The following is a 14,233-nucleotide window of genomic DNA, read 5'->3' as shown; positions in this document are numbered from 1 at the left end:
ACTTGACTGGGTGAATATGAATGATAGTAACAGCTTCCTGATGGACAGGTGTTGAATCAGACCTCCAGGCTGGAGATTCAGCTCCTGGAGAACTCTCTGTCCATCAACAAACTGGAGACCCAGCTCCTCCACCAATCTACAGAGATCAGCAAGCTGCACGACAAGAACAGGTCAAATCAACATGAATGATTTTCTTCCCATGAAAAGTTCTGTATTGATTTATTGGCTGACTGACTGATCGACTGATCAACGGATTTTCAAATCACTTGTATTGATCAGGCTCTTAGAGCAGAAGATGCAGGAGCTGGAGTCTGGGCACCATGAGGAGCTGGTCACCTTCCAGGAGGAGAGGTCCAGCCTGCAGCAGCTGGTAGCCAGACAGAGCAGTGTGATCACAGAGCTGCAGACCCATCTGGACCAGGCCACTGGCAACAACAGTATCCTGCTTAGCCAACAACAGCAGCTCACTGAGACCGTCAACAGTCTGCTGAAACTCTGCTCTAAGGACAGAGGGTCTGGAGGTACTGGATGGATACTGGGGCCAATGTTTCCTGTTACAGAAAGTATACATTAAATACTCTGGGGTATGAATATCATAGCATAGATAGTAATTATTTGCAGGAAGAACGAGTTGGCTTTAAAAACTCTAGGTAGGGTAAAATACAACAGAGGTACTGGAGGATATATTGTGTCAAATGTTCACAGGTTCAGACAAGATATTCTCTGGGCACAGATAAAGCCTATAACTGGACTAAGAAGGCTGGACTAACCCAGTGAGCACCGGCTGACGTCCATGGATGTTGAAAATAGGTTGAAACGTGGAACGGACCGGCCTTCATTTCAATGTCCACATGTTCTAAGATCATAAGAAGATGCATTCCAGAACATAAGAACCTGTTCTAATAGGAACTGACCCAGTCTGGGCTGTTGATTACATAAGAACCTGTTCTAAAAGGAACTGACCCAGTCTGGGCTGTTGATTACGTAAGAACCTGTTCTAATAGGACCTGACCCAGTCTGGGATGTTGATTACATAATAACCTGTTCTAATAGGACCTGACCCAGTCTGGGCTGTTGATTACATAATAACCTGTTCTAATAGGACCTGACCCAGTCTGGGCTGTTGATTACATAAGAACCTGTTCTAATAGGACCTGACCCAGTCTGGGCTGTTGATTACATAAGAACCTGTTCTAATAGGACCTGACCCAGTCTAGGCTGTTGATTACATAAGAACCTGTTCTAATAGGACCTGACCCAGTCTGGGCTGTTGATTACATAAGAACCTGTTCTAATAGGACCTGACCCAGTCTGGGCTGTTGATTATATAAGAACCTGTTCTAATAGGACCTGACCCAGTCTAGGCTGTTGATTACAAAGGATTTTGGATGCATTCAAATTGGAGCCTAGCTGATAATGTGTTTGCTCTTGTTTCATGATCTATTTAAACAGTGGTGGCAAACAGCAACCTTGCCTTTAAGCAGAGAGATTCATCTCATGAGGAGAGAAAGTATCGGGACTGCTCAGAAGTCTTTCAAGCTGGCTTCAACAACAGTGGATTATATACTATTCACATCAACACACAGGAGACCAAAAAGGTACGGAAAACTTGATGTATTATCTTCAATAAATATTAGAGGGGGAAAAGAGATGTCAATTCTATTAGCAGAATGTGTAATATAGAGGCATATATTAGATGATATATGCAGGCCTGGCTTTACCTCTGCATGGAAACAGCAAAAACAGACATGAACAATTAAATGGCTGCACTTTTTGACTGTAACCTACTTTAGTTTACGTGCAAGTGGCAGCAGTTATTATACGGTACTCTAAAGCCACTTCCCAAAAGATTCAACAGCAATATCCCAGGAATATGTCAGGTATTGGCTGGCTGGCTGGGTGATATCCTGGAGCTGGAAATACTCTTGGCTGGCCTCTTCAGCACAGCTACACAGCAGATGTCCTCCTCCTCAGTAGTGTCCTGCCAAGCCGCAGATGGCTGACTGGCAACAGTGTGTTCCTGTCCATTATCAGCTGTGCTGCTGTCAGTGTCCATGGTTACACTAAGCTACGTCCCTGGGCTTAGGACACATTCCGTCATTGTGGCCTCTGACCATGGTACACAAAACTAAGGACCAGGGAGCCTCATCTACAGGAGTCACTCCTTTTACAGGAAACAGTCTTTATTGTCATGATATGCACTGCATGTGTGAGAGTAGTGTGTAAGTTACTCATGTCACGGTCTTTCTGTCTCTCTCTCTGTAGGTTTACTGTAACATGGAGGCAGCAGGGGGAGGATGGTCTGTCATTCAGAGGAGAAAAGATGGAACCATGGACTTCCAGAGGACGTGGAAGGAGTACAAGATGGTGAGGAGGACAGGGTGGGATATCCTCACAGCATTCTTCTGATGTTGGTGAATACATACAGTGAGGGAAAAAAGTATTTGATCCCCTGCTGATTTTGTACATTTGCCCACTGACAAAGAAATGATCAGTCTATAATTTTAATGGTAGGTTTATTTGAACAGTGAGAGACAGTTCTAAATTATAAACAGTTATACATTGATTTGCATTTTAATGAGGGAAATAAGAATTTGACCCCTCTGCAAAACATGACTTAGTACTTGGTGGCAAAACCCTTGTTGGCAAACACAGAGGTCAGACGTTTCTTGTAGTTGGCCACCAGGTTTGCACAAATCTCAGGAGAGATTTTGCCCCACTTCTCTTTGCAGATCTTCTCGAAGTCATTAAGGTTTCGAGGCTGACGTTTGGCAACTCGAACCTTCACAGATTTTCCCTCCACAGATTTTCTATGGGTTTAAGGTCTATAGACTAGCTAGGCCACTCCAGGACCTTAATGTGCTTCTTCTTGTGCCACTCCTTTGTTGCCTTGGCTGTGTGTTTTGGGTCATTGTCATGCTGGAATACCCATCCACTACCCATTTTCAATGCCCTGGCTGAGGGATGGAGGTTCTCACCCAAAATTTGACGGTACATGGTCCCGTGCATCGTCCCTTTGATGCGGTGAAGTTGTCCTGTCCCCTTAGCAGAAAAACACCCCCAAAGCATAATGTTTCCACCTCCATGTTTGACGGTGGGGATGTGGTTCTTGGGGTCATAGGCAGCATTCCTCCTCCTCCAAACACAGTGAGTTGAGTTGATGCCAAAGAGCTCCATTTTGGTCTCATCTGACCACAACACTTTCACCCAGTTGTCCTCTGAATCATTCAGATGTTCATTGGCAAACTTCAGACAGGCATGTATATGTGCTTTCTTGAGGAGGGGGACCTTGCGGGCGCTGCAGGATTTCAGTCCTTCACGGCGTAGTGTGTTATCAATTGTTTTCTTGGTGACTATGGTCCCAGCTGCCTTGAGATCATTGACAACATCCTCCCGTGTAGTTCTGGGCTGATTCCTCACTGTTCTCATGATCATTGCAACTCCACGAGGTGAGATCTTGCATGGAGCCCCAGGCCGAGGGAGATTGACAGTTATTTTGTGTTTCTTCCATTTGCGAATAATCACACCAACTGTTGTCACCTTCTCACCAAGCTGCTTGGCGACGGTCTTGTAGCCCATTCCAGCCTTGTGTAGGTCTACAATCTTGTCCCTGACATCCTTGGAGAGCTCTTTGGTCTTTGCCATGGTGGAGAGTTTGGAATCTGATTGATTGATTGCTTCTGTGGACAGATGTCTTTTATACAGGTAACAAACTGAGATTAGGAGCACTCTCTTTAAGAGTGTGCTCCTAATCTCAGCTCGTTACCTGTATAAAAGACACCTGGGAGACAGAAATCTTTCTGATTGAGAGGGGGTCAAATACTTATTTCCCTCATTAAAATGCAAATAAATGTATAACATTTTTGACATGCGTTTTTCTGGATTATTTTGTTGTTATTCTGTCTCCCACTGTTCAAATAAACCTACCATTAAAATTATAGACTGATAATTTATTTGTCAGTGGGCAAATCAGCAGGGGATCAAATACTTTTTTCCCTCACTGTAGCACCAGGGATTAACATGGGTAATCGGGATCCCGGGACATTACCGGGAACACTCTTCACGTTTACCCCCCAAAATACATGACAAGACCCGGGAAATTACAATAAAATTCCCCAATGTCTGCACTAATGAATTCCTTAGCAAAAGATTAACAAAAACATTTATTGGACACTATCCAAACAGGTTGTCACATTGAAGCCTTTAGTCTAGCATATTTGACACAAAGTCGCTATAAATTCAAAGTGCACGCATAATTGACACTGCCGGTCGCTCTGGACTGCACACATGACCCGAATACAGTTAATAAACCCCACAGGAAACCTTACAGTGTAGCCTTTTAGAGAGCATGTGCCTCTTTAAGCTGTCATTGTGAATCTTCAGACAGTCACACATTTGATAGGCCTATGTACAATTCACTGCATAAGCATCTCTGTCACAGGCATGAAGTCCGTTAATAAGGCATGAGGGAAAATTCTATATTCTCATCCTAGAACCTAGGCTATTTCCCTATCCAATCCTAATGAAACCCAAAATCCTGACTCCTGTCTCACTGCTACAGCTCATTTTATTCTGTAATCCATAGGATGCATTATCAAAGCACGCCTCTCGCCTATGCATGTCAAAATACCTCTTTCCCCCCTTCTCTGTGCTGTCTCATAGAGAATGTGTGATCAACAAACGATATGAGAGTTGATATGGGTATATTTGAAACAGTCCTCGTTAAGATACCTTGATATTTAAACTATTTCCACTTCCTCTCCCTGTTATTCATGAGCTGTTCTGCTATCGGTATAATCATCAACTTGATTTAGCCAAATATGGGAGATATTCTGTCATTCGTTGAAGGAGGTTATCTAGCAAGTTTAGCAACTTTGGTCATTTGACTTTTGTTTGACTGCCGTTACAAAGCAACAACGCTATACTCGGAGGGCGCTCTGTGGGGCTACTTCTGAAATGCGCTGGCGATCAAAGATAGAGTAACTATCATGACTAAACTTACCTTTAATTTGCTCTGAAATCTTTCCATAATTGCGCAGCCAAGCCGACAAGGTGGCACAACACCCCTCTTATTTGGGGAGAACCCTGGCACAGTGACCATCTTGGTTTTAAAAGGACACTTCTGATTTTTGCAGTATTTCCCAGGACTCTCGGGATAAATAGGGATTATTCCCGGTATTGAAACTTTGTAGATTTTTGGGAAAATAGGAATCTCTACATTGCACAACATTCCAACATATGAATGTATATGTCAAACTACAACAGAAAAAGGAGCAAGTACAAACGCATATCACAAAACAGACTTTGTGCATCCCAAGTGGCACCCTATTCCCTATATAGTGCACTACTTTTGACCAGAGCCCTATGGGGAAATAGGGTGTCCTATGGGCCCTGGTCAAAAGTATTGTACTTTAAAATGAATATGGGCCATTTAGGACGAATCCACTGTGTTGTCACTGCCAGCCCCATTAGGCCTTGAAATAGCCCTGTGGCTAAAAAGGCCTCTGCCTCTGGGCTGAGCGAGAGAGGACTGTCCTCCAGTCAGGGGCTAAGGAAGTGTGGAGTGTAGCCTGGCAAAGACGCTGGCAAACAACGGGTATGTGTTCGCTCGTTGACCCCTCTGCTGGGAGTGTTTCATAATGACGCTAATGGTCTCTGATTGAACACTTCTGAGAGAAAATGACAGGAGAGAGGAAACTGTTTAAGTTGAGTCTAAACATGGTGTGCTTAGATCACCATTCAAATGTTGATATATTGTAAAATGTCTCTGGTAAAGAAAGATTAATTCCAAGGTCTGGTCTAGTACTGGTGCTGCAGAATCCAACCTATCTATATCTCTATCTCTATATCTGTCTATATCTAAATCTCTATCTCTTTATCAATCAATCAAATGTATTTATAAAGCCCTTTTTACATCAGCCGATGTCACAAAGTGCTACACAGCCTAAAACCCCAAACAGCAAGCAATGCAGATGTAGAAGCACGGTGGCTTGGAAAAACTCCCTAGAAACGCAGCAACCTAGGAAGAAACCTAGAGAGGAACTAGGCTCTGAAGGGTGGCCAGTCCACTTCTGGCTGTGCCGGGTGGAGATTATAACAGTACATGGACAAGATGTTCAAACGTTCATAGATGACCAGCAGGGTCAAATAATAATCACAGTGGCTGTAGAGGGTGCAACAGGTCAGCACCTCAGGAGTAAATGTCAGTTGGCTTTTCATAGCCGATCATTCAGAGTTAGAGACAGCAGGTGCAGTAGAGAAAGAGAGTCCAAAACAGCAGGTCCAGGACAAGGCAGCACGTCCAGTGAACAAGTCAGGGTTCCATAGCCGCAGGCAGAACAGTTGAAACTGGAGCAGCAGCAGATGGACTGGGGGACAGCAGGTGGACTGGGAACAGCAAGGAGTCATCAGGCCAGGTAGTCCTGAGGCATGGTCCTAGGGCTCAGGTCCTCCGAGAGAAGAGAGAAAGAGAGTTAGAGGGAGCATTCTTACACAGGACACCGGATAAGACAGGAGAAATACTCCAGATATAACAAACTGATTCTAGCCCCCCGACACAAACTATTGCAGCATAAATACTGGAGGCTATATCTCTCTCTCCATCTATATATCTCTATACCTCTCTATCTATATACCTCTTTATCTATGTCTCGCTAGCTATATCTCTCTCTCTCTATAGGGGCGGCAGGTAGCCTAGTGGTTAGAGCGGGGGGCCAGTAACTGAAAGGTTGGTGGATCAAATCCCCGAGCTGACAAGGTAGAAATCTGTCGTTCTGCCCCTGAACAAGGCAGTTAACCCACTGTTCCTAGGCCATCATTGTAAATAAGAGTTTGTTCTTAACTGACTTGCCTAGTTGAATAAATATATCTTTATCTACTCATCTGTCTGTCTCCCTCAATTCACTACTGTCAAAAAAGAGTAAAACACAGAACATAGTTATTATTATTTTTTAAAAGAGAGGAAAACACAGAACAGAATTCCTTTAAAAAAAGAGAACAAAGAGTCACTGAGTAGAACATCCCTCTAACAGTCTTAATTCTACCTAGAACCATATAGGGTTTGTGATCTTGTCCCTGTAGAAGAACCCGATATAACATTCATTATTTTTCTATAGCTCCATGTGTTGCTGGGACAAGGACCTGCGACAGACTAGTGTCCTGTCCAAGGGGTGTACTTGTACATCAAGCTGCCTTACACTACAGAAACAGAAGACAAGTGCTCCTGTGTTGTTGCAGGGAGAACACTGGCTGGGGAATGAGTTTGTGTTCCTGCTGACCAGCCAAAGGCCCTACAACCTGAGGGTGGAAGTGACCGACTGGGACGGACAGCAGGCCTTCTCCCACTATGACCGTTTCTACATCGGCAGCGAGAAGCAGAATTACAGGTGGGATACCAGCAATGTGTTCTGGGCCGTATTCTTAAAGAGTCTCACAGTAGGAGTGCTGATATCAGCTACAGATGTAGGATCTTAATTTGATCACTCTTTTGTTGCTGAGAATTGTCCTGCATAGAAGGAAATGCTAACTTGTGGTATATTTGAGTTTTAAAAAAGCTTCTAAAGTTTGTAATTTCCACTTTGAAAACTCAGACTTGATTTGTCCTAAAGAAAAATGTTTCATCCCCGACATAAATGTCCATTAATTATAATCCACGTAATTCACATTTCCTGTTGCTGCAGGATTATTTTCCTGCTCTAGAAAACTGGCTCAAATTAAGATCCTACATCTGTATGTACCCTAAGTGGAGGAAATTAAGTTTTGTCACATCTCAGCGCATACATATTGTATCATACCTACAGTACAGTTTTTAGGATCATAGGACATTCCCCACTAAATACGCCCACATTCCTACTTAAATAGTCACTCAACTACTCAACTGTAGTTGTCTTTACTTGCTTCAGGACCTGCAGTATATTTTTAATGAAGTGGGAATGAGATATTGGACTTGGTTCTATCACTGACAATGATGTGCTTGGTGTTGTATTTCCATCACAGTAACGATGGTGAGGCACTGGTGACTCTGATCATGATTTGTAATCAATTAATGTATGCATTTTTCAGTTTGTTGACTTTATTGCCCATAACCTTCTGATTGAGGCTTCTAGAACTTCAGCAGATCATAATTCTTACTTTTTCATTTATTGTCTCTTCAAAAAAATACTGGATAAACTTTTTGAGTTCTGGAATGGAATAATTTTGGTCTCTAGATTCGTATGTCATTGCCATTCTGTAATACTTGTCATGGAGATGGTCCAAAACAAACTATTGTCACACAGCTTCTTAGGGAAAGAGAGGCTCTGCCTCATTTCACAATGCCATTACTAACTAAATAAAATGTAAGATCGTAAAAGGGAATTATTATATTTCCTAGAATGATAACCAGCAAGCTTTGTCTCAATCTGATTTAGTTCACCCACACACGGACGTGTGATCACACAAACGAACACACTTGTACCATTTTTTTTGACCTGGCTCACATTTTTACTAACCAGTTAAAGACAAGGAAGGATGGAAGGATGTACAGAGCTATTAGAGTAACTCTTGAGTAGTATTGAGAGGGAGAGTAAACAGAGTCCATCAGTGGAAATTGAAAAGTCATTTACAGTACATAGCAGTCAGTAAATACTGTGTAATCCGTTATTGGGAATGAATGTAAATAATGACCATTATTTTAAACATGGTTTATAGAGGACGATCACAGCCTTTAAAAGGAAAGCTATTCTATGGAGTGTGGCGTTTAATGGGCCTACAGCTCAAATCCAATAACATGTTACTGGTTGTGTACACAAGGCTTGTGTTCCTAGCTCCAACAGTTCAGTAATACCTAACTAAATGCTGGTGTTCCTAGCTCCAACAGTTCAGTAATACCTAAGTAAATGCTGGTGTTCCTAGCTCCAACAGTGCAGTAATACCTAACTAAATGCTGGTGTTCCTAGCTCCAACAGTACAGTAATACCTAACTAAATGCTGGTGTTCCTAGCTCCAACAGTTCAGTAATACCTAACTAAATGCTGGTGTTCCTAGCTCCAACAGTGCAGTAATACCTAACTAAATGCTGGTGTTCCTAGCTCCAACAGTTCAGTAATACCTAACTAAATGCTGGTGTTCCTAGCTCCAACAGTTCAGTAATACCTAACTAAATGCTGGTGTTCCTAGCTCCAACAGTTCAGTAATACCTAACTAAATGCTGGTGTTCCTAGCTCCAACAGTTCAGTAATACCTAACTAAATGCTGGTGTTCCTAGCTCCAACAGTGCAGTAATACCTAACTAAATGCTGGTGTTCCTAGCTCCAACAGTGCAGTAATACCTAACTAAATGCTGGTGTTCCTAGCTCCAACAGTTCAGTAATACCTAACTAAATGCTGGTGTTCCTAGCTCCAACAGTACAGTAATACCTAACTAAATGCTGGTGTTCCTAGCTCCAACAGTGCAGTAATACCTAAGTAAATGCTGGTGTTCCTAGCTCCAACAGTTCAGTAATACCTAACTAAATGCTGGTGTTCCTAGCTCCAACAGTTCAGTAATACCTAACTAAATGCTGGTGTTCCTAGCTCCAACAGTGCAGTAATACCTAACTAAATGCTGGTGTTCCTAGCTCCAACAGTACAGTAATACCTAACTAAATGCTGGTGTTCCTAGCTCCAACAGTGCAGTAATACCTAACTAAATGCTGGTGTTCCTAGCTCCAACAGTTCAGTAATACCTAACTAAATGCTGGTGTTCCTAGCTCCAGCAGTTCAGTAATACCTAACTAAATGCTGGTGTTCCTAGCTCCAACAGTTCAGTAATACCTAACTAAATGCTGGTGTTCCTAGCTCCAACAGTGCAGTAATACCTAACTAAATGCTGGTGTTCCTAGCTCCAACAGTGCAGTAATACCTAACTAAATGCTGGTGTTCCTAGCTCCAACAGTGCAGTAATACCTAACTAAATGCTGGTGTTCCTAGCTCCAACTGTGCAGTAGTATCCAACAATACATAACAATACACACACATCTGATAGCAAGATGGCGCCAATAGACATGGTCGCCCTGTTCATGGCTCCTAAGCAACTTTGCAGCTCTTCAGACACACTGGGTTTCAGAGAGCCAGGCTGCCTTCCATAACTACAGTACTTAATGTGACACAGAGTCACTGTACCCGAACCAAACACCTGGTCACCATAGCAGCCAAGCCACATTAATGATCAGCCTGACACTTTGATGGGTCAGATATATGACCACACAGAGGGACCACAGGTCAAGTTCAATTGTGATATGTATTAATTTATTTCATTATCTGTGTCATTCATATTCGTGTAACAGATGAATTAATTGAACAATGTTTGTTAAATACGTTAAGATCATAGAAATGTTGTTTCTTGCTGTGAGGCCTGATGTGTTGAACTAATCAACCCTCTCAGAGTCTGTTGTACCGTATCTATAATGGTTTAACATAGACACAGTATTCAACATAGACACAGTATTCAACATAGACACAGTATTCAACATAGACACAGTATTCAACATAGACACAGTATTCAACATAGACACAGTATTCAACATAGACACAGTATACAACATAGACACAGTATTCAACATAGACACAGTATTCAACATAGACACAGTATTCAACATAGACACAGTATTCAACATAGACACATTATACAAGACCACTGACTAAGAATAGGGCCTCTCTCTTCTGTGAATTATCCATCACCTGGTTCTGGCAAGACCTGAAAGTTGTCTGACTCATAAACCACAGTTGGAGCTGCTTGACACGCAGTACAGTAGATGGGGACAAACAATGCAGGAGGAGGGAGTGCAAAGAGTTCGCAGGGAAGTACACAAACGGCTTGAGACAAACGAGGAAACCGACAATGTCCTCATAAACCAGGATGTTCTTTATAAAAGCAACTGGTGTGATTGGGTTTTAATATAGTGTACGAGAATTTCAGAGACACTTATCTGGAAGGGTACATATTCTTTGTAGTAGATTAGAAGAACAGTGTGGTGGTGAATTTATGTCCTCAAACGTTCACACAGTGAGAACAAGGGGAGGCACATTTTTGCCTTAAGTAACAATCTGTCTCATGTAGCCATACGAAACTAAACATATACTATTAAATGGAGTGTCTCGGATTTATGTACATAATAATATGAAATGCTCTGAGACCAGGTTGCAAGGGGAGGTACATATTATTTAGATTAGAAGAACAGCGTGGTGGTGAATTTCTGTCCTCCACCGTGCACACAGTGAGAAGAACAAAAGCGTTCTCCAGCAGCTAAAGGGCACTAGCATTGTGTTTCTGCTTTATTTCCCTCTGTGTTTCCCTGGCGACTGTGTCAGGCTGTTCCTGAAGAGTCACAGTGGAACGGCAGGCAGACAGAGCAGCCTGGTCATCAACGGAGCAGACTTCAGTACCAAGGATATGGACAACGACAACTGCATCTGCAAATGTGCTCTCATGCTCACCGGGGGTATGTCTGAGGTTAAAGTCCACATTAACCCCTAAACATGCACTCTGTATGTACTCCTGTAGAACTGAAACGACTGGATAAGTAGAAGCTATAAGACAACAACAACCACCCACCCACACTATGCTGGGTGAAGCTTTTGTCATTTTGGTAAAACATTTTCAACCCATTGACCTCCCGGTCCCCCTCACCCACTTTATCTCCGGTCTAGAAGAACAACAGAGCAGGCCAGAGCCAGTTAGTATGTATTCAGCACTGCTACTGACATATCACAGCAGAGAATGGTATCTCAGCTGGTGAAGCCAGGTGGCAGCCCTCAGCATTTTACAGAATGATTGACACATGCCATGGCTGGTTTAGAAGTCCAGGGAACTGGCCAGCAGAATAAATCAAAATGACAGTGAAATTCCTATTAAGAATGTGAAGCTACAATCTCATCAGGATTTAGATCCAGAATGTACATCTGAAAATACATGACAAACATACATGTCTTTATCCTCTTATCAATGTCTAGACCAGCATTTCCCAAACACCCCCCCCCCCAAGTAGCTGGTCCAAACATGTTGGGCTCACAGAGATTCTTGTAGACTATTTATGTTTTGTTAGTTGCCCTCATACTCCGCTCTCACCTGTAATGAAAGGTCAGAGGTCAGAATGGGGCAAAGCTATCCAAAGAGAGGAGTACTGGAGTCTGCTCTAGTGTTGACTACTTGGCGTTGCAACAAAGCTATCCAGAGATAATCAGAGGTTACAGGGAGGTCACACAGTTATGACTTTGATAGTTCTCTGATAGTGTAACATCATCAAGCCTAAAATCTATTTTCTCTGTTTCTCTCTACGTTTCTCTCTATGCCTTCAGGTTGGTGGTTCGATGCCTGTGGACCATCGAACCTGAACGGGATGTACTACAGTCATGGTCAGAACATGGGTAAACTGAATGGGATTAGGTGGCACTACTTCAAAGGGTCTAGTTACTCTCTCCGTGCTACTACCATGATGATACGACCAGCAGACTTCTGAGAGGACCTTTTGGTGACTGTCGTTGGGTACGTTGTCCATAGACACATTGGCATCATTAGTCATGTTTCCATCCAACTGTTTTTATGCGATAAAGTAAAGTACTGTCCAACAGGTGTGACGGAAACACAAAATAGAAGGTGGGATAATTGTTTGTACTTTGACTTAAAAAATAGCAACCTAATTTAGTTTTCTATGAGGAACTTGGATTCTGACTTTCTGCTGCTTACATGTCCTCTCGAAAGACATTGATTGTTTGAGACAGTATGCTTGAGCACCAGCTCTGCAATGAATCAAACTGTAGAAGTGGGTTACATGAAGAGGATATGAATGTAAGATTTGGTGCTTTTGAAAGACTTTAATTTGTCTGGCTTTCATTTCTCTTTTCATTTGACTCCCTTTCATTTGTCTCTTTCATGTATCTGTTGTGTATTGTTCTTCTATGGGTAAGGTATTCCTGTTAACATGTTGTGAATCAGTGTACTGCTCTCTTAGTCTGCACTGTGGGCAGAGAAGCCTGATGGCCTAGACTGGATACACTTCAGAACACTGTTATGGATATTATTTGCCTATATAGTGGATTGCTGTGTGTGTGTGTGTGTGTGTGTGTGTGTGTGTGTGTGTGTGTGTGTGTGTGTGTGTGTGTGTGTGTGTGGAATGTACTGTGTTTTATATCCTTATGTTTAAGGAATGGTGTCTATGTGTGTCTCACCACACTTGAATATTTAATGGAATAGAGATAAATAATTGATGTCTTCACTTTCATGTAAGTTTTCAGTATTAAAAGCATTGTTTCTCTTCCTTTGTTGAACTTTGTAACAATGACAAAAGTACTTTTTTTGTGCCATGAATTAAAAATATTCCCCCTAAAAGCAGTGCCAAGCATTTTTCTGCTCCATAAAGTAGTCCAACAAGCTAGACACTGCAGTGACTTCATGAACTTAGGTGACGTGAACTTCTGGCTCTGGGGTGGACTTTTCTATTGTTATGACGTTAAGGTCAGTGACAGACGGACAGGCGGACAGACAGACGGACAGACAGACAGACAGACAGACAGACAGACAGACAGACTCCAATCTATTCACACACACACATACATACATACATACATACATACATACATACATACATACATACATACCCATTCTAATCTATTCTGCAGGCAGGGAGGATGTGGGTGGGACCATTTAGTATCGGTATCGGAACCATTTAGTCAGTATCGGTTTCTCTTGTCAGATGGGAGATTTTTGTCTCCACACACAGGTGTGTTTTAGAGCTATGAAATATTTATTTATACATTTTATTTTTTATTTCACCTTTATTTAACCAGGTACAAGTTCTCATTTACAACCTCAACCGGGCCAAGATAAAGCAAAGCAGTGCGACACAAACAACAACACAGAGTTACACATGGAATAAACAAGCGTACAGTCAATAACACAATAGAAAAAAAAGAAAGTCTATATACAGTGTGTGCAAATGGCGTGAGGAGGTAAGGCAATGAATAGGCCATAGTAGCAAGTAATTACAATTTAGCAAATAACACTGGAGTGATAGATGTGCAGATTATGTGCAAGTAGAAATACTGGTGTGCAATACTAGTGTGCTTTTACAGATGGGCTATGTACGGCTGCAGCGATCGGTTAGCTGCTCGGATAGCTGATGTTTAAAGTTAGTGAGGGAAATACAAGTCTCCAGCTTCAGTTATTTTTGCAATACATTCCAGTCATTGGCAGCAGAGAACTGGAAGGAAAGGCAGC

At 42.3% G+C, this 14,233-nt stretch overlaps 1 protein-coding gene across 1 annotated transcript; it reads left to right on the top strand.

The window, feature by feature from the left end:
- Positions 1-48: 48 nt before the first annotated feature.
- On the top strand, positions 49-13,348 carry LOC139395888 (angiopoietin-1-like; the record flags this gene model as incomplete). Its single annotated transcript, XM_071143202.1, has 8 exons — positions 49-170; positions 280-521; positions 1,453-1,598; positions 2,266-2,367; positions 7,058-7,062; positions 7,218-7,385; positions 11,329-11,459; positions 12,316-13,348. Coding segments are annotated over 8 exons (1,077 nt in total), but the record flags the coding sequence as incomplete, so codon positions are not given.
- Between the last annotated feature and the right edge of the window lie 885 nt (positions 13,349-14,233).

Source organism: Oncorhynchus clarkii, unplaced genomic scaffold, assembly GCF_045791955.1.
Source record: "Oncorhynchus clarkii lewisi isolate Uvic-CL-2024 unplaced genomic scaffold, UVic_Ocla_1.0 unplaced_contig_11865_pilon_pilon, whole genome shotgun sequence".
NCBI classification, from domain to species: Eukaryota; Metazoa; Chordata; class Actinopteri; order Salmoniformes; family Salmonidae; genus Oncorhynchus; species Oncorhynchus clarkii.
This window is presented reverse-complemented; position numbering and strand designations above follow the sequence as displayed.